Genomic DNA, 22,324 nt, shown 5'->3' with positions numbered 1-22,324 from the left:
AAAAATAAAAATTGTACAAGAAGATTTTGGTATGTGCCTATTTTCAGAGTGACATTTTTGTGAAGTTTCAGGGGAACTTGTTATAGTCATTTTCATCTTTTATTCATACTTTAAATTAATGATATGTTTGCCTTTTAATATCTCTAGGACCAAAAGATAGGAATGAGAACAACTAAATAAAAAATTGCCAGAGCATACTATTAGAAATAACAAAAAAGATGATGACATTAATGGACATAACCTTTGACTGTGCCTGATGGTGTAATCAATAAAAAAGGACCTGCTAGAGGTAAGAACTGACTTAATTTGCTCTCTTCTCCCATTCTCATTCTCTAGGCATCATGTCTTACCCCTTCCCTATTTTCACATTTGCCAAATCTAGGAAGTAAGCAGTCATTTAATTCCTCCATTGGATGTTAAAGTTAGACCCTGGATAGCTTTTTGTAAGTATCTGTGGCTGCTTTGAAGAGATTTATTGACTTAAGAATTCTGGTTTTATTGTGTTTAAACTTTGAAGATTTGCTGCTCAGCTTCACCTTCAATTCTTCCAAATTTAAAGACCTGTGTTCTGGAGCTTCCTAGCTCAGAATGGAAATCTCTTCAAAGTTGCTTCTTAATAGCGTTTCCTTCTCAATGTCTATGCTTAAAATGCCTGTATCTGGAGGCCTTTCTTGCTTGAATATGTTAATAACAAATTAGATTTGAGTGCTGGTTTAAAGAAATTGTTATCGAAGGTTGACTTCTTAAAGTTAATTGTGGACTGTACCTAGATTGGGATCTTATTGGATGATGGATAAGTGAAAAGGACAGGAAGGCATAGTTAGATTTCCTATCACATACATGGTAGCAGAAAAGTAAGAGTATCAGAAGAGGAGGTGTACAGAAAATGATTTCTTGATTTATATAGTAGTATAAAATTTAAATTTGTGGATGTATATATGTAAGCCATTATTCTGAAAAAATAAAGGTATATTATTTGAACATTATGGCTATGTAAGATCTGCAGTATAGCCTATTTCTTATGGTTTTCAAAATTTGGAAAGGGCAACCATAGACCTTAGTGAAGAAGAATTGCCCCTCATCTCCTTTTTTGCTTCATAAAATACTGAGATCAATACTATTATACTTCTTGGATTAAATTAAACTATTCTGCATTAAATAAATCTTTACTTTAAGAATTTAGCAACATGTTGGGCTAAATGACTTATTTTCATACATCTAAAAAGAAATATTATGATTTCAGTGACAGTCTCATGTATATGTATATATAACAATTGAATATAATAGAAAGCAGGCCAGTTGAGAAAGTTTGAAGTTCTGGGCTGAAATAAATTCTGTGCTTTCCCTATGACCTTGGGTAAATAAGCTATGAAACCTGTCTTCAGGGAGCTAGGTGTCATATTGTATAGAGTGCTGAGCCTGGAACCAAGAAGACAACTTTCTGAGTTCAAGTCTAGCCTAAGATATCTATTAACTGTGTGATAACACTTGGATAGTCACTTCCTCATCTTTGCCTCAGTTTTCTTATTTGTAAAAGGAGTTGGAGAAGGAACTGGAAAAAAAAAAAAGCACTGCAATATCTTTGCCAAGAAAACCTCCAGTGGGGTCACAAAAACTTGGACATGACTGAAAAATGATTTTAAAAGAACCTCTCTTTCCTCTTTTTTTTTTAATGGGTACAATAATATCAGCATTCTTTACCTTATGTTGCTTTTATGAAATTCAAATGAGATAATTATATGTAAAGAACATACAAAATAAACTGTCATACAAATCTTATATACTGTTAGTAAGTGGCAATGCATTAGTACTTAATTTTTCCATAGAAATAATTCTAAGGTTCAAAGTAGGGAGTAAAAGAAAATTTGGCTCTGTTTTCCTGAAGTCAACAGCACCAATTTCTCAAAGCATTTCCACTTACAAAATTATAATGCTTACTTAATTCTTCATTTAAAAAATCATTTGGTCAGTAAGTTATAATTTTTGACCATAGAAAATTCATGAAGGCCACCTGCTATAACTGTAAGTTGAGGGAAAAAATTCTAATCAAATCACATATTTTAGAAATTATGAAGTAAATATTAATAACTATAGTCTTTGATTTGGGAATTTTCTTTTCTGTTCCATAAAATACTAGGCAGAAAATAGTAAAAAACCCAGTTAAGCAGAGACCCTGAAGCCAGAGGGGGTAGCATGATATGTGAAATGATGAAAAGTACATTGAACTCTTCAATTTCCAAGGTGTAAGTTGTTTTGATTACCAATGGATTACTGAGGATAGGAACAATTTCTATTTTTTCTATCATTTCCTTTTTTTTTTTTCAATTTTTGGTATTCCCTAAGCTGCTTGAACAGAACACTCTTCCCCTAAAGATGATTTTCTGCTCTTTGTGGCAAATACCAGCTTTAGGATACATTTTCTTCATTGTATATGCTAACATGGCTTTACTTTGTTTACTTTTTATAATTAGCATTGGTCAGGCTCTTTTTCTAGTGTCACTTTAAAAATTGTATTAATTATTGTTTTCTAAAATCAGAATAGGAACTTTTCAAACACCTGATAAACATTCCTCTGAGATTTATGCATCTCTTCAATAATAAGAACAATTGTATGCATTAACAGTAGTTTCCAAAACTGAATCAGTTAATATATTTGGTTGAAATGCTAAATCGATAACAATTGTAATTTTGTAATTATCAGAATTAGCCAAGGATACTTTCTGGAGGAGTATTACTGTAACTATTGAATAAAGAAAATAAAATGTGTTTTTAAATTAGACAAAAGTTTACCAGGCATACTGTATATTCCACCTTGAAGTTCTGATGTAGGGATAATACTCTTAAAGCTGCTAAGTTGGATGATGAGAAATTAATGTGTCTACATCTTTAAAATACATATGTAGATTCAATGAACTTTTTTGTTGCTTTGTAAGAAATTATTTTTGGTTCAATAGTAGGAAAACTATTAACATTTTTCATATCAACAACAAAACTAACAAAAACCATATGATTATCTCAATAAATGTAGAAAAAAGTTTTTGACAAAATACAACACCCATTCCTACTGAAAACACTGGAGAATATAAGAATAAATGGAACATTCTATAAAATAATAAGTTGTATCTACCAAAAACATTCAGCAAGTATTATATGCAATGAGGATAAGCTAGATGCATTTCCAGTAACATCAGGGGTATAACAAGGATGTCCATTATCACCACTATTATTCAATATGGTACTAGAAATCTTTGCTATAGCAATAAGAAAAAAAAAAGAAATCGAAGGAATTCAAATAGGGAAAGAAGAAACTACGTTATCACTCTTTGCAGATGAAATGATGATATACCTAGAGAATCCCAGAGAATCAAGTAAAAAACTACTTGAAATAATAAACAATTTTGGCAAAGTTGCAGGTTACAAAATAAGCCCACACAAATCTTCTGCATTTCTGTATATTACTAAAAAAGTCCAACAGGAAGAGATAGAAAGAGAAATCCCACTTAAAGCTACAGTAGACACTATAAACTATTTGGGAATATACCTGCTAAAAGAAACCCAGGGACTATATGAACACAATTACAAAACACTTTTCACACAAATAAAGTTAGGTCTAAGTAAGTGGAAAAACATCAGTTGCTTGTGGGTGGGCTGAGCCAATATAATGAAAATGACAATCGTACCTAAATTAATTTACTTAATCAGTATCATACCAATCAAACTATCAGATAATTATGTTGTAGAGCTAGAGAAAATAATATCAAAATTCACATAAAAGAACAACAGGTCCAGAACGTCAAGGGAACTAATGAAAAGAAATGCTAGGGAAAGTGGCCTAGATCTACCAATTCTCAAATTATATCAAAACCAATTGGTACTGGCTAAGAATCAGAAGAGTAGAACAGTGGAATATGTAGGGTACCCAAGACACAGCAATCAATGAATACAGTAATCTACTGTTTGAAAAACCCACAGACCCAAGCTTCTGGGATAAGAACTCACTTTTCGAAAAAAAATTGCTGGGAAAACTGGATAACAGTATGGTAGAAACTAGGCACAGACCAATGCCTGATACCGTACACAAGAATAAAGTCCAAATGGGTACATGATCTAAGTATAAAGACTGATACTATAAACAAATTAGTGGAGCAAGGAATAGTGTATTTATCAGATTTATGGAGAAGGGAAGAATTTTTGACTAAACAAGAGATAGAAAATATTATGAAGTGCAAAATGGATAATTTTGACTACATTAAATTGAAAAGTTTCTGCACAAACAAACCCAATGCAACCAAGATCAGGAGGGAAGCAGAAAACTGGGAAAGAATTTTTGCAACTAGTGTCTGTGATAATGGCCTTGTTTCTAAAATATATAGAGAACTGAGTCAAATGTATACAAGTCATCCCCAACTGATACATGGCCAAAGGATATGAACAGGTTGTTCTCAGAGGAAGAAATTAAAGATATTTATAATCATATGAAAAAATGCTCCATCACTTTTGATTAGAGAAATGCAAATCAAAATAACTCTGAGGTACCACATCATACCTATCAGATTGGCAAACATGACAGAACAGGAAGATAATAAATGTTGGAGAGGATGTGGGAGAGTTGGTACATTAATTCATTGTTGGTGGAGCTGTGAGCTCATCCAGCCATTCTGGAGAGCAATTTGGAACTATGCCCAAAGGGCTACAAAAATGTGCCTACCCTTTGACCCAGCAATATCACTTCTAGGATTGAACCCCCAAGAGATCATAAAAATGGGAAAGGTCCCACATGTACAAAAATATTTATAGCAGCACTCCTTGTAGTTGCCAAAAACTGGAAATCAAGGGGATGCCCATCAATTGTGGAATGGATGAATAAATTATAATATATGAATATAGTGGAATAATATTGTGCTCTAAGAAATAATGAACAGGAAGACTTCAGAGAGGACTGGAAAGACTTATATGAACTGATCCTGAGCAAAATGAGCAGAACCAGGAGAACTTTATACACAGCAACAACCACAGTGTGTGAGAATTTTTTCTGGTAGACTTAGAACTTCATTGCAATGCAAGGACTTAAAATATTCCTAATGGTCTCTTAAGGAAATCCAGATCCAGAAAAAGAACTATAAAATTCAATCGCAGAATGTAGCAGATCATTTTCTTTTGTATTATGTTTTGGTTTGTTTTAGGATTTCTCCCATTCATTTTAATTCTTTTATGCAACATAACTAAGGTGAAAATGTATTTATTAGAAATGTATGTGTAGAACCTACACAAAATTGTATCTCATCTTGGGGAGAAAGGGGGTGAGTTAGGGGGATGGAGGAGGCGGGTGGGGAAAAGAATCTGGTGACCTGCCCTTCAAGGGTTCAAAAAAAAGAGCTATTATCTCTAACAATCTGGAGCTTATCAATACAAATTGTCACATTCTCTTCATCTCACAATCTTAGAGAGTTGTCTAGAGTATATAGATATTAGATAACTTGTTTGAAGTCATTCAACTAGTATTTCTCCAAGCCAAGGTTTGAGGCCAATTCTTTATCACTGTTCTATACTGCCTTTTCTGATGGTAGATAAAATATTTTTTTTTCCTAATTTTGTACATAAGGAAACTGAGGCTCTGGAAGGTGAAGTGAATATCTAAAGGTTACAGAGCAAATAAATATCAGAACTGGATTTGAACCTGATATTCTACTGACTCCAAAGCTGTTATGACTACAATGCTGCTTCAGAGTGCCTGTTTAATAGAGGTGGATTCTTCTTTTGGATTGCAGAGATTTTACCATGGCACTAACTTTATTTTTAATAAGAAAAGGAATGAAAGCCAACTGGTTTCCCTCTTCAGCTAGGGAACTTGTTCATAGCACTAAAGTCATTTTTCTCCCTGATCTCTTTTGATCCCCTTCTCTTGTTTTAATTCCACTGTGTTTAAAATGTTACTGTTGTAATGTAAAATTTTGGTCTCATCAGGATTTGAATTCACATTCATCCAGCTAAACAGCTGGAAGTTAAACAGATTAGTTGTCAACAATCAGCAGAATGGAATCAGCAAAACCCATCAAAGTGGTCTAGTAGCATTCATTTTATTTAAACTTTTCTTTAGATACTGGAATGTGCCTTATTTTTTGTATTGATTTTAATTAATGAAAATTATAGCTATTGGGATATTAGTCATTCATATATTTACAGTTTTAAAAATCATATTGTTTTAAGGTTCAACTTAGACAAATGTTTTCACATAAAATTTCTTTATATATCCTTTTCTTGGTCTGCAAACTAAATCACCATGTGGGATTTATTCATGCCAATGACTGTAGCAGGATATCTCTGGGCACAAACAAAAAATATTGGTTTTATTGTTAAGTAATTTAGATCCTGGTGTTGCCATTTATTAACTCTGGCCAAATCACTTCCCATCTTTGGGTATTTGGTTCTCAGTTTCCATATCTGTGGGAACTGGTGTCTTACCTCTATGGCTTAATGATAATCCTTTTTGACCAGAGGGGTAGAGAAGACAATAAAACAAGTCTTTAGACATGTTTATAAACAACAACATGATTCCATTTTAAACAGACTAGTGACAGTTATCAAAATGCAGTAAACTACTAAGGTGCAGGTAATTAGACTATTTCAGACTTGGAAGAAGCACTTGAAACAGACTTAGTAATTCTTTACCATAACAACTGTGTTGCTACTGTCACAGAGTGGCAGAATTGAAAAAATATCTGTCTATATCTATCTATCTACCTGTATCTATATCTGTATCTATCTATATCTATATCTATCAAATAGAATGTCAGTATCTGGCACAGAAAGGCTACAGAGTTTATAGAAAACACTGATCATTGGAGCTCTGGGATGTTGGGATCTGGCTAATAATTTGATATTATCTAAACAAAGAGTATTGCACTAAATGATCTGTTGCTTAGCTCTAATGATCTGTAACCCCAGTTCTTTAAAGATACATCAGTATTCATCCTGAGCCTTTTTTTAGCATCAGAATGTTTCTAGCTATTATAGGCTCACATTATACTCTAGATTTGTCATGGAAAGAAAACCCAGCACTTAAAATTTAGGTACAAAGGTTTTAATCTGTCTAAGCCTATACATCATGACACAGAGAAGCTCAGCTGGTACCCTAAAGAAGAGAAATCTCTGTCAGGAAAGAGAATTTCAGGATGCAAGTAGTATCTCATAAAATTTTAGTCCATAAAAAATACATGGCCATACTAGGTTCACAATCTGTCAGCTAGTAGTGTTAGGTTTTGTGTGTGTTTGTATATGTATGTGGGGGGAGGGGGGTTGCACATGTGTATGTGTGCATTCTAGGGGAAGAGGACCAAGATTTACTAACTTACTATTCTTTCCTTATCTTTAAGAGTCAGCAAAAGAAATGACACTCTTAGTCTTTTGGTTGACATTGCTCAATACCTGAGGTAAAAAAAGGTAAACACAAAGACATAAATGACTGTCTAGTCTCTTAAACCAAAATGTAAGTCTATTAAAAATGACATTACGTAAGTCAAGAAAGGGAAAATATAATTACCTTTGTCAACACTCAAACCTCCATCCACCTCAGATGACAAAATTTTGGTTGTGGAAACCTTGCTATTTCAGCTTATTATCTCCATTTTTTACTCAATGGCTTTCTCCGTTCAAATATAAGTAGTAATGATATTCCATATGCAGTTTGACCCAACCATTCTTAAGTCATCTTTGCCTTTGAGCTCTACAATAAGATTCCTGAGGCAACACTTTTTTTTCTTTTTTTAAGGGGATATCCAGGATGGTAGATGCTTTCTTTCTTCCCAATTCAAAATTCATCAAAAGCCCAAAGAAAAAGGACACAGTGAATCATAATACTGACTCCTGTATGATCCCATCAAAGACTTTTGGCTCTTCTTGGTAATATGCAAGTATATTGCAGATAATAGCAAAAATGAGAATTTATCCAGGTAATTTTCATAAATAATTTCTTCAATTTTTTTTTCTTTCTTCTTAACAGTCTAAACTTACTAGAGTAGAAATTGTTAAATCTCATTTGCCCAGTTTTTGGTTGCTACTTTCATGCCTTCATCACCGCTGAGGGAAGGGAAAGAAACCAATAGATACTCAAGATCATGTCTATCAGTCTTTTCAACTTTTGTTATTGCTCAGCTGAGGAATCCCCCATTTCTGATCATAAAACAAGAGAAAAAGCCAGTATAACTTCTTATAAAAAATGTAGGGGAGCCAAAATATTTTGTTTACAAAATCTTTATCATAACGGTAAAATGATACAAATAGGCAATTTTTGAAAGAGGAAACCCATGCTATTAATAAATCCTCCAAATTATCAGTAATAAGAAGAATGCAAATTAAAGGAACTCTGAAGTTTTACCTCAGAACTGAAAGACTGACAAAAACTGCAAAAGATGCAAAACTTGAATTGCTGGAAGAGCTGTAGAAAAACAGGTACATTAATGACCTATGACCTGGTCTAGCCACTCTGAACTGAAAGATTTTAGCATGTGATCAGTGCAATGACCAAACACACTTCCAGAGGGGTATTGATGAAATTTGATAGCACCCAACCAGAAAGAAAGCTAAGCAACTACAAGTTCATCTTATTAAAGGAAAAACAAGATACTCATAAGAGATCTGTAGTTTCATGAATAAGCACCTCTCTCCTAGCATGTACATGCAAATGCCCATTCTATTTGCTGTTTTACATCAGAATGAAAATTAAAATTAATATAATATCTTCATCTCACATTGGTGGTTTATCTATGAAAATAATAGGAGAAACCACATGATTTCCTAACTTCTCATAATGAATTCATGTCTATAAAGACACAATAATTATTAGATAACACTTGCTGTTATTCCAACTACTGCATGAAAAGCTTCCTTTATGCCAGGTGTACAGAAATCATTATAAAGTGAAGAACTGATAATTATGGTGAATTTGGAATATAAAGATCCATTTCTTGGCCTCAGGCATCTAAACTGACCATCTGCACAACCCTAATTGATCCAGCAATTGCTTAATTCTGACTAGATAGTCCTATACATAGATCCTACAATTATATTGTGAATTTTGGACCACCAAATTGGGAGTTGATCTAAATTATAAAAGATTATTTGTTCTAAAAATGCAGAGAGAGAGAGAGAGAGAGAGAGAGAGAGAGAGAGAGAGAGAGAGAGAGAGAGAGCTGGATGGGGAAAGGAGGCTGTGTGGAGAGTAGGCAGAGGAGAGACTCAGTGCTAGTTATCACCTGGGAGCTCCTATTTAGAATTGCTCCAGTACTGCTCCAGATTTCAGAGACGTAATAAGAATTGGCCTTTGGGTGAAGAACAAAATTTAATCCTTTCAAAATCAACAGTTTTATGCAAATAAAATGTAAGCTGTAAAATGCCAGAGATAATTTAGTTCCCTGCAGTTCTCTGAAGAGGTATAAATTGTTCTTTAAAGCCCTAAACAGAGATGAGAAGAGTCTACTAGATTATAAAGTCTCTTGGAAATTTTAAATTTTATGTCTGAGTTACATAAAACATGAATACAACTGCTTTGAAGTTCTTGTCCATCTGGATATTTCTTGATGTGACAGTTCTACTCCACCAAACAATGTCCCTAGTTCTAATATAAGTTAAATTCACTTTGAAATACTACTTCCAATTTTGAAATGATTAAAACATATGTGCTTGAGAGCAATGATGTTCTGGCAGGAGACACATTTGTGCCAAAATTCTTTTTTCATTTTTTTCCTAGACTCCCTCAAATTCTGTAAAAGAAACATTTATTAACATTTTAGATTTAGATTTACTTGTTTTATTTTGGATCAGACAGATGATTCCATTGGTTGGTGAACCTCTCTCTACACAGCTACTGCTTTGTACCAGGTAAGTCATACTATACTTTACAATCACATTCTGTACCTTATAGTCAGGAGCTGACTGGGACATGGAGAGGTTAAATGGCTTGTCCAGAGTCACATGCCCTGTATGTTTAAGAGGTAGAATTTAAAAACAAGTCTTTCTGACTTTAAAGCTGGTTCTCCTTATATTATCCCACAATGTCCCTCAAAGTAGATTTAGAAACATAAAAATATGATGAAGAAGAGTAGGGTAAGAGACATGTCATAGTCTTCCTTTTATCCTCCATAACATTTATCAAAGTTCAACTCAATAAGCGTCTCTTAAGGGCTTGTTTTATGTCAAGCACTGTACTAATTGCTGAGGATTAAAAAACAAAAGCACATTATAAATAGTAACCACTCAAATATTTGTGGAATGAATTAATGAATGATTACATTATATTTCTGATTACCAAGTCAAAGGATAAACATTTTTCTTTGTGTTATATGATAGCCTGTTATCTAATGTTTTAATAATGATAAAGATGCACACTATCAACAACAACAATAACTGGCATTTGTATATAGTCTAAGACTAAAAAAGCACTTTATATTATCTCATTTGAAACTTTCATTCACCCTATGAGTTAAATATTACCTGATTTATCTTATTTTCCATATTAACAAAGCAAGGAAACAAGTAAACCAAAAACCAGAAAACATAGGTTGAGAGAGTCAGAGACTTGTCCAAGGTCATACATGTGACATGGGATTCAAGTCTAAGCCTTTCTGATTCAAGGTCTAGAAATTCATTCATTGTACCACACTGTCTCTCAAATATTCCTTCATGCAAATAATCCTATAGTCAGATAACAAGATCTTTCAAAGAAAATGAATTTTTGAAACATGATGATAATTGTCTGGAAGTGGAAGTTGACTGATTCACTTGTCTTATTTAGACAAAAATTGAGCCTGATTAAAATAGAGGGAAGTTAAGTTAGAGATCTGTACTCTGGGGGAAAAATATAGTTTAATAACTTTTTCATTTTCATCCTGATTCAAATAACAGAAAAGACTCTTCCCCACCTCAGTTTCCCTCCATTTCATTTAAATAACTAAACATATCTTCTGTGTTGAAGACTGTGCTGGATTCTGGGAAGTCAAAGATTGATATGAGGGACAGAAATTTCTAGGAGTTTGCCTGGCATATAATAGATGCTTAATAACTATTTATTGAATTGAATTATTGAATTGAAAATAGGGGAGGAAATGTACATAAATAACTAATGAAGTATGTAAGAGAAACACTACCTCTGGAGTCAGAAACTCTGGGATTAAACTATATCTCAGATATTTACTGCCTATTGGACTTTGGGCAAATTTCTTAAAATTCGTAGGTCTCATTTTCATGAACTGTAAAATGAGGGGATTGGACTGGATGACTGCAGCATTTCTTGTCTATGTATGAGTCATAAGAAAATTCACTCAGGTTAAAAAAAATAAGGAATTTGAGAAAGGAAAAAGCCCTTTCTTTGGACTTATAAAGAAATGTGGAAAGGATTTGTTCTGATAGAATGCATGAGGTAGGAAGTACTTTGGCAGGACAAAGTTAGGTAGTATTTCTAATTCGCTTTTTTAATAGAGTTTTTAACAGAGAGCCTCATTTTATTTTGAAGTGATATCAAAATCTGGACTATTAGATTCATCTATTTGCAATTTTAAATTCTAGAAAACCAAATGTAAACCATGCACCATTTCTTGCTTGGTTTGGCTATTCCATTTTTTTCCTTTGTCAATAAAGATAATAAAGTGGTGTTTTCTATCTTAGAATTCATTGATCTTTTTGAAGGACTCTTGAGAAGAATTTGAGGACTTGTTGTGGCTGTTAAAAGAACATCCACAAGATAAGGAAATCTAGTTCCTCATCCTCCTGACTTTGTTTAGTTATCTGTAAAATGGAAAAAATATAATCTTTATACTATCTGATTCCCAGGATTATTCACAAGATTATAAGGAATTTATTTTAAAAATAGGTAAGCATTAGGCAAATATAAACTTCTCCTTCTATAAGTTCCTCAGGCTATTACACTTTAGTGATTTTTCTTCCCCTAGGAAGCTAGCTACCTTTAATATTTATTATTATCTAATTTTACCCATGCAAAACTGTGTTTGCTTTGTGAAAGACATCACAATGTTTTTCCTCCCTTTTGTACAAAGCACTTTGTGTGCCATAGTTCAAACTTCAACAGCCTTGTGAGGGAGGTACTATAAGTATCATCCTCATTGACAAAGAGTTCAATTCATATCTTCCTGGCTATAACTCCATACATAAATACAGATAGAATGTATAGACATCTCTGTTTGTCTGTCTGTCTGTCTATATATATATATATATATATATATATATGTATATGTCTGTGTGTGTATACTATCTATATCTATATACACACATACATATATACATATATACATACACAAACATACACATACATTTATATACACACACACACCACACACATACACACACACACATACGGGAAGAGAGAGGAGAGAGAGAGAGAGAGAATAAGTTTTCCAAATTTATGTCTATTCTGCAGGAATAACATACATTTAGGGATGTCTCTGCTAGGTCTATCTCTAAATTTACTTTATATTGAATAGCACTGACAAATAAAATTAGACAAATATTTTCACAAAGGAAGATATAAATCAATAGATCCTCTATTTCTCAAATATCCCTTGTATTTTATTTGAATCAGTGACTTTTTAGTTAAACGAAAAACCGTGGGATTGGCCACATTATACCCCAAACCATGGTCTAAAAACAGCAATAAAAATAACTGTCACTGGTTTATAAGAAATGAAACAATTTGTTCACCAAGCTGTTTACAAAGATGTAAGAGCTAATACCCAGTGAAAAAATAGCTCATTTCCATTGCCTAGAAGTATATGTATAGCTAGAAGTAACAACATTGCATAAAAAGAGCCCTTGTCTTGGAAAACTGCTTTTATTTTTCTTTAGAGTTTTCTCTTATTTTAATATTTGGATGAAAATCTCTGGGGAAAATAGAAACCTAAATCTCAAAATCTGATCTATTTATTTAGAATGCTAAACACTTCTCTGTAAAATTACTCCATTTCTGTATGTAAGTCCCCAGAGATATGCTTGAATCTGAAGAAAAAAATGACCTAATCTTGACTTCCTCCTTGGCAGAACAAAACAGTGAAATGCACTGAATCTTGAACTTCTGGATGAAGGTCACTTAATGCCCTGTGGGAGGTATTTCAGTCACATCAAAGCTTTTGAAGAGAAAAAGTCAAGAAGTTTGTGAAGCAGCTGCAGTAAGGCAATCTTTCCCTTTTCTATTTTCTCACCTGTACAAATATTGCAAGATACCATCAGTGTGGCAAATTTCTTGCAGCGAAAATAACTTTGAATTGCTGTAAGTTGCCAGGTGAATGGATTCCTTGATGCTTTACTTCCGAGGAAAGTGAATAAGTTTGAAAGTAGTTGAAGGCAAAGATTTTCCCCCCTTGTTGTGAAGAACTCACTACCTGTTTGCAAGGGGTAGTATTTTATGAAACACTTTGGGCTGAATTTCAGCGATCTATCCATTTTAGAGGAACAATAAAATGTGGTGAATCAGTAATGAAACATAATGGCTTACCAGTAATGTTTAATATATATGATTTCTCTGAAATAAAGAAGATAAATTATTGAAAAACTGCTAAATCTATCATCTATACAATACTCAAAATAAATGTTGCTTACTATTCTTCAAGATTATTGAAAGATAATGAAGTACAATGAAAATATACTTTTATTTTCATTGCATCTTTCCCCTTCCTAATAAATCCCCCTCATTTACAATTCTTACTTGTACATTATTTCCTAAAGGCATTTTTATCACAAATTAAGTACTAGGGTACGTGCGGCTTAAAAAATAGTCTGCAAGTAAAGTGTAATTTATTTGTCTCTAATAGGATGTTTTTGTGAATAAGATGCTATCTCTCTGTAGGCTTTTAAATAAACTATAATTATAATCCATTTAAGGGTTGATAGAATAATTTGTGCACTTTATGCACATTAAAAACATGCTATTATTTGGAGCAAATAGACCTAGACATGGAGATGGGACACAAAGTGAGTGAGAAATGTGTAATGCCAGAGATGTTTAAAAATAATAATTAAAAACAAATTGAATAATAAAATGATTTTCTAAAAGAGAATTCTAGTGATGCTCCTGAAATATAAGGAAGTGATATATAGTTTTGCAATCAAGAAAAACTTTAAAAAAGAATATTTTTATCAGTTGGAGCTAGAGAAGTTCTCATCAGTGTCTCAAACAACATACAAACTCAGCAAATGTTTATTGTCCAAAAGAAGGAATGAGGAGATATCTGGTGAGCCTGTGAGAGGTCTCATCCTCTCTCAGTCTTTATTTTTCTATTCAATCTTAAATCTGGAGAAACCCATGCAAGATCAATAGTCATCCATGGCATAATTTTTGACCAACTAATTATTCCTACTAGTTTTGGAGTAATTGGCTATTCTTACTGTATTATCATGTATAAGGGTCCCGGTTAGTTTGCTCAAATACATACTATATTTAGAATGCCTAAATTATAATTAAATAGTTATACAGGTATAAGCATAAATGAATTAATATCCTTAAGACTATTAACAAAGGATTTTGTTGACTTGGAAACCATGGACCTAGCTGATTGCAATATAGCTTAAAAGAAGACATATTCCCTAGAGTAAATATTCTTCTTCCTGATTTTTGTTAGCTTTTGGTGCCATAATTAATCTGTAGTAGACTAAGGTGATTAGTTAGTGCAGTGCATAGAGTACTGGACTGGGAATCAGGAAGACTCATCTTCATGAGTTCAAATTTGACTGCAGACACTAGCTATGTGACTCCAGGAAAATCACCTAATCCTGTTTGCTTCAGTTTCCTCATCTATAAAATGATCTGGAGAAGAAAATGGAAAACCATTCCAGTATCTTAGCCAATAAAACTTCAAATGGGGTCACAAAGAGTTGGAAGAGACTAAAAAATGACTGAACAACAAAAAAGTAATTGCCAGGTTGTGAAGGGCTTTAAATGGAAAAGTTTTTAGACAAAGCTAGAGATCAGAAGGAGACACTAGAGTTTACTAAGTATGGAAGGGACAAAGTCTAGACATAAAGGCAAGGGCACTAATTAAAAGTCTAGTGTAATAGGTTATATAATGAGGGCTTAAAGTAATATGGTGGCCAGGTGGATGGAGAGAAGGGGATAGATTTTTTTAAATGTTCTGCAGTTGGAATCTATAAGACTTCACAAATGACTGAATACTTTTGGGAAGTAAGAATAAAGAGTAACACATAAAATAAAGAAGGACAACTATAATTTCACAGCATATAAGCATTAAATAAATGTGTTGGAATCCACTAAGAAATTGTAGGCAATGCTACATCTGTTATTCAGTTTTCACCAATCACAACCATTGTTTTTAAATATAATTTAGGGGATGCCATCATTTAGCATTAGAACTAAATTCAATATGGTAGTTTATGAATGCTAGGGAAGAGGAAATTTATATTAAAATGTTCTAAATTATGTTTATAGTTAGAAATCATAAAACTAAAGAATTCTGGATGTTCTTTAGAATTCTAAGGTATTTTTCTTTTATTTTTCAAAAGTAATATTAACATGTCATTTTCAATAAAAGCCATGGTCAAATCTTATTTTCATTTGACAAATGTAATTGATTAGATATATTTTAAAAAATTATTGTATTTATGGAAATGTACCATCTTCACCTCTTATGGTTTTCAGAAGAACACTGCTCATTAGATGTTTCTGCATTCTAGGAACACTATTTTATTCTTTCTTTATGTTGGCTCTTCTTTTAACCTTTCCCTTCCATTCCTTCTTAAATGACTATTGCTAAAAATCATCAAAACACCATCCTAGATTGAAATTTTCTTTTTTTCAAAATGTTTTTTCAAAACATTTCTCAAGATTTACTAACATATATATATAATATATATGTTATATATATATATACATATATATTAGTGTGTATGTGTATATACACACAACACCCCAGACATTCAGCCAAAAAGAACAAGTTATTACCAAAGTTTTAAAATGTCAAACATTTTTATAATATTTATTTCAGTCTCTTACATCTATTACTTACCTGCTTGTGAGCATGGTCATATGAATTAATATGATTGTCAAACTCCTGATGTTTGTAATATTGTTTGTCACACAGTTCACAGTAGAAATTGGCCTTTAAGTCTTCTAGAGCCTTTGCTATTGTGTTCTCCTTCTCAGCATAATCCTGGAGAAAAAGATCCCACAAAGGAGAAAACACTTTAGATCTCCTTCTGATTTTAGTTGGATTCAAATGAACATTGAGTACAATATTTTAATGACATATAATAGGGAAAAAGAAATTAAATTAATCACCTATATGAACCCATACTTAATTAGTTCTTTTTTTTTTATTCCTCTTTTCATAATAAGTGCTAATACATGCTTGTTGCCTGCCTGTCTAAAGAAGGCTTAAGGTCAACATGAAAACAAACAAAAAGTAGAAAGATGAAAATAATATTAAAAGATGGAAAGGAATAGAAATATTGAACTGAGAAAATTGTCCTTTAAAGAAGCAGAGAGGGAACTGTAAGGACTGCTGAGCCCATTCAGCTGTGCACATTTCTGTCTTCAATAGTCAAAAATTTACACTTTCAAATCCTAACAACTTAATTGTGCCCTAGAGGTCTTTGAATAGATCTGTATTGATATAATAAAGAATAACATTTTCCTGGAGCCTAAGTATTTTAAATACTGAATCATTCAAGAAATATTTCAACTCTGCTTCACTTGTGCAAAGGTATTCATCTAAACTCAGATCTATTTATGGTACCTTTAACAAACAATTGTTTTATACTGATGAAAAATGAGAATATAGTATATTTTGTCACATCTCTCAACTGAAAAGTAAAAAAAAAAAAAAGAGCGGTGACTAAGGCTGCGTCAGAATCTTGCCAAATGAAATAAGGAGTAATCTATTTGTTCACGTGTGGCTTTGTTTTGCCTGATGCTAAATGACTGGTAATGGAATTCTTTACTGATAAAGAAAAAAAGCTAAACTTCTTTTGGCTTTGTGAAGAGACAGTTTGAAATAATAAAGAAAACATAGAAGAAATTACATAGGTTGAAAAATAATTAGGACAATTCCTGCACTTTAGAGTAAATTCTAGGTACCCTATATTGAACTCATCCAGGAAGAAAATACAGTTTTGCTCACAGATTTTTGTTCTATAAATTTCTTCTACTTTATCTTCTCCAGCAATGGTATAGTAGCTCTTCCTACTACTCAGACACATCATTTCTCCTTCTTACTGTGTTTTATTACTCAAGACCATATTTTAATACTCTCCCTCTCCATGCTCCATAGTCACTTCATTGCATAGTTTTTGATGAAAGGTGATATTCTAAAAGCTGCAGTAATTGTTTTAAAAATTAGATTAGCATCTAATAATATTGGGTTGGAGCTTCATGTCACTTAATGAGTGACTAAAACTTATACCCAACTTCAATAAATTTATTAATTATTCACACATATTCAAACTCTAATTAAATCTATGCTAATTGGGTGCTCCAACTGTCATTTACTCTATAGAAATGTTATTCATTATGGTTCACTTCTCGTTGAATCTATGATTTCTATATCTTTCTCCTGCTTTTACAAAATATTTGGTAAGAAATATTAAATAACAAAAATATTCCAAATAAGATTTTGTAGCTATTATCCATTAAATCAATATACATCATCAGATTAATATTCATTTCTTTATTGTTCCTTCATTCTTTAAAAAATATCCAAAGCAAATTGTTAAAAATATAAAAATTACTAAAAAATGATAAAATTACTAAAATTGATTTAAATGAATGTATTATAGAAAAGGTAGTTTTAATGGGTAAAATTCAGTGCCTTGATTTCATGCCTCAATTGTGTGTAGCAGTGATAAAACCCCATTCAATTCTGAATGCATGAGTACTAAATGGTTTCATACCCAGAGGCTAAACCTGTTGTTCAACTGATTCTCTGCCAACAATAGTCCCTCTCTTCCCAATCCAGTTTATTTTCTCCAATTATTAATCACCTCCTTCTCTCTCCAAATATCCAGATCCTTTAATATATTGCATGTTTGTTTTTGTTTGGTAAGGCTAGATCTTGCTCAAAGGAAATACTGTTTAGTTCTTCCTGGCAGAAATAACTACACACTTTTCTTAGTCTATGCCTATATATCATTAGAGTAGCCCAAAACAAATCAAAGAAACAAAAAAATTGAGGAGGGTAAAACCGAAAGCAAATTACTTAATTTCTGAAACCTAACACTTAATTCTTAATTGGTTCGATATTTAGAAACATATAATTCAATAGTTCTTCAGAGTTGTGAGTAGTGCAATGAAAATGTTTGTCTTTGAGTAGACAAAAGATAAGAGATTGAATTTTTCCCTTTTCTGGCTACTTCTTGTGTTGTATTGTGTCCATGGTCTCAGTTGAATCTCTTCAGTTTGAGAAAGATAGGGAGGAATGGATTCTTTTGAGCAGAATTTATAAGCAAAACTGGGCAATTTGTGGAGTAACATTTTCCCCCCTGGAGTATTTTTATCCCTTAAGTATCCTCATGGATGTATTCTACTACATCAATTTTTCATCTCTCAACTAAAATAACTAAATAGAATATATTCTTGTTTAACTCATTTCTCTGACAGGAATATCAAGGTTTTAAGCCTTTACTCTTCACAACAACTGTTCCTTAATCTTAGAGATTTGTGATGGTAGAATGGAGAAGAGAGATTGTTTTTGGACTGATTCCAAGACCACAGGAATGGGTTAGAAGAGAAGAGGGAAAGTTTCAATTAGAATTAAAATGTGCGGTGACTTTTCACAGCATTTTATTCTTATAAAATGAAATAAATCATTTGGATTAAATTCTAGAATAATGGTGTGCTTTCATTTAAATATAATTCAGAGGACTGAGATGTTGAATAATCATAATGAGTAATTACTAAATAACAATATGGATATTTCTTCTAAATCTTCTATAATAATTTGAAGAGGGTCATTAGATTGGAAAATAAAGAATAGAATTATTTATCAAATTAAAACAGAAGGAAATTCCTTCTAAAAATAGATGATGGAGGGGTAATAACTACATGCATTGCATAGATATGCTAAAACAGAAGTAGAAAAAAAAATTAATGCAATTCCCTCATTTTCCAGATGAGAAAATTGAGGCATATAGAATTGATTTTGCCAAGGTAGAAAAATTAGTGCTATTAGTGACAGACATAGGAGTGTATCTCACATTTGTATCTCTATGTCAATGGTCTTTAAACTATATCCAGCTTCCCAAGATTCTTCACTCATCACTGTGAAAAGAAGATTCATACTCTTGACTCCTAAACCCATTCTCCCTCATCTTGATTGGTTAACCCCAAACAAAATTTTTGAAATTACAGTGTATTGGCTGTTTTTATCCTTGGTCCTTAAGTTACATACTTAGTGAATTTATACTAAACCCATTTATAAATATAACAAATATATAGAATAAATATATATTTAAATAAATATACATATTTAAATAAATATAAATAAAATACATAAATAAAAAAAAATTTATCTTATACAAGCCTCCATATTGTTCTCAGTATGAAACTGTCAGAAAAAAAGATGTCCTTCATTCTGTGATGTATGATGACCCATCCTTACATTTCATTGGTTGAACCAGTATTACTGACTCTATCTAGGGCCAGTCAATATTAGACACCTCCTGTTACTCTCAGATAATTGGTCCATTCATATCATTACTATCTGCATTCTTCACTTATCTCATGTTTATCTCTTGAAATGAGCAGTTCACTTAATCCAAATAAACATTTTATAAAAAGCATTGCATATAAGAGGAGACAAAGTCAGATTACACAATCTACAAAGAACACAAAAAATTCCCACACAAGGGGAATATTTTGAGGACTCCAAATGATGGGGTACAGTTTTAAGCTGAGACCTTTGCGCCTTTCTCCAAAAGAATTTGGGTCCCATTTATCTACTGACCCTGGAAAAATCCAATCTTGAACTCTAATTTTACCACTTGATGAAGTCTTTGGAATTTACCTAAAGTTACAATCATTTCACCTGGCCTTTCATCCCCTACACCCAATTCTCTGTTGTCTTTAAACTAGCCTAGCCCTTCATTATCTGTTACCCCAGGATCTAGGAGATGCCACCCCCCCTATTTCCCACCCTTGATCCTTTCTAGACCCTAGACTTTCTTTGTTCAAGAAGTCAACCTTCAGTCACCCAGCCTACTGGCCACTGCCATCAAATCCTTCCTAGACCCCTCCTCCAGTCACCCTAGATTACTTGGCTACTCCTAGATGCTTCCTACAGTTTTTTGCCATGTAAGATGCATCTTGTTTCCATTCAGGTGCTCAGATTCAATCTGGCCCACTTGCATTAATGATACAAATGTTCATATTCCTTAAGAGCTTGGCCAATATGACAGATCTTTACTAAACCTTGTTTTTCTTTGGCTGAAAGAAGACTTGGGTTCAGTTCATTCAGGCAGGACTCCTATTTTGGGGTCCCTGAATTCCTAAACCTTAACACAATAAGAGGATATTCAAATGTTTTTACTGCTTTGTCATAAGTGTTCTCAAAGTTTGAGTCCAGTATCTTCTGTGTTCTCTATGGTAGTATATCATAGATCTTAAGGGTTAGGGCCCTTTTATGTCAACTATTCTTACTCTACTGTCTAATATTTCTTTCCACTATCCATACTTCTTTCAAAACACCAAAGCTGAGTGATTAATTGACAACTCTGACTACAATCAGGTAGAAGCATAACTGGAGGCTTGAACTATGGTATTAGAAAAACAATCCTTCAACCCTTTAAGGTTAATTATAGAACCATGAGGGGATATAACAGCATTTCTCTGGGCATTTTATCTTCTGGTTTAAATGGGAATTGGGAGAATTAGCCCAGAAGTTGTGTGTGCTACACTATTCTAGTTTCATTTGCGATCTTTCAACTTATAACTTTAAATATATATGCTCAACTGGTTTCCCTTCAAGGAAAGACCAACAGATTAAAAAAAAAAAAAACAACACAGGAAATGTTTTTTAAATGACATTTTCCCATAATGAAATTAATGTTTCTAACTTATACTAGTTTCGGTATTTCCAGGATGGTACAGTGAATAGGGAACGAGGCTTTATGTCAGGATGACCAGGCACAACTTTATGATACACGGTGTGGTCCCAGCAAAAACTGAAACAACATTTATTTCATCTTAATTTTACTATGAAATTGATCCCAGAGAGTAAAGTACCTTGTTTTAATATTACTGCCCAATCCTACATTCAAATTTAATACTTTTCTTTTTAAGCCTAGAGCTGTTTGCGCTATACTAGGCAGTCTCCTAGCTTTCCTTGCTGAAAATTGAGGAATAATGAACTCCATACAATGGTATGATGAGTAAACAAAGAGAACTCTTTGAAAATACAAAGCCCTAGATAAATGCTATTTTAAAACAATTATTCCTACCCCACATATTTGTTTTGTCTTATTTGCTTAGCCTTGCCTAATCTTTTGAGTAAGCGCCTTGAGGGCTGGTACTGTGTCATTTTGGAATACTAAACACATTGTACATATTATCAATACTAAATAATAGTCTTAACTGCATGCCACATTCAGCTGAGTCTGATATAAATAATCCAGTAAATGATATGGAGCTCTATAAAAGGATTATAAACAGATGGGACTCTAAATAATCTCAGTTTTCCTAGTGACCCCAAAAATATTTTGGGACTTAAAAAATTCCTTATTGTGCACCTTTCTTTCAGAGTAATCATTTGTTACTGTTTCTCTATGATGTCACAAAAGCCCTGGAAGTATACAGAGGGTAAAGATTTGTACCCTTATTTGAAATCTAGATAATTGTCTTGATTATTCCAAGTCAAAAAACATAACTGGGAAAAAAATCCAGGACTCTCTACCCCAGAAACAAAAGTGCCTTTGTAATGAGACCTTAAAAGTGAAACTTAAATCTCATTTCCTTGACAAAGATCTAAGCTTTTTCTTAAAGCAAAATTGAGAGAGTTGCGATCAGAAGCAGAGCATTTGTAAGGAGGTAGGGAGTTTCATAAGTGCTTTTTCACTTATAGAAAATAATATGTGCAATCCCTGTTTATTTTCATTCATCATATCACAACCTAGATATCTATAGTGATTCTGAATTCAGATGTGAACTGCAGCAAGCGCCTCCCCACCACACAGTTAGCTGCCTTCCTCTTTCAATGTACACTATGCATTCTGACTAGATAAATGGTTATTAACCACTTCCTACAAAAGTCATTGCTTTCATGCCATCTCCCTATTTGAAGCTTCTTTTTACTATTTTCAAATGCTACCAAAAATTAAC

General features: G+C 32.8%; 1 protein-coding gene across 1 annotated transcript in view; it reads right to left on the bottom strand.

Moving 5' to 3' along the window:
* ZNF804A (zinc finger protein 804A) overlaps positions 1 to 22,324 on the bottom strand; it is a 447,029-nt gene that overhangs the window by 68,546 nt on the left and 356,159 nt on the right. Inside the window, exon 2 of the mRNA XM_072612587.1 lies at positions 16,023 to 16,166. Within this exon, the coding sequence (XP_072468688.1) occupies positions 16,023 to 16,166 (144 nt within the window). The remainder of the gene's footprint in view (positions 1 to 16,022; positions 16,167 to 22,324) is intronic.

Source organism: Notamacropus eugenii, chromosome 5, assembly GCF_028372415.1.
Source record: "Notamacropus eugenii isolate mMacEug1 chromosome 5, mMacEug1.pri_v2, whole genome shotgun sequence".
Taxonomy (NCBI): Eukaryota; Metazoa; Chordata; class Mammalia; order Diprotodontia; family Macropodidae; genus Notamacropus; species Notamacropus eugenii.
This window is presented reverse-complemented; position numbering and strand designations above follow the sequence as displayed.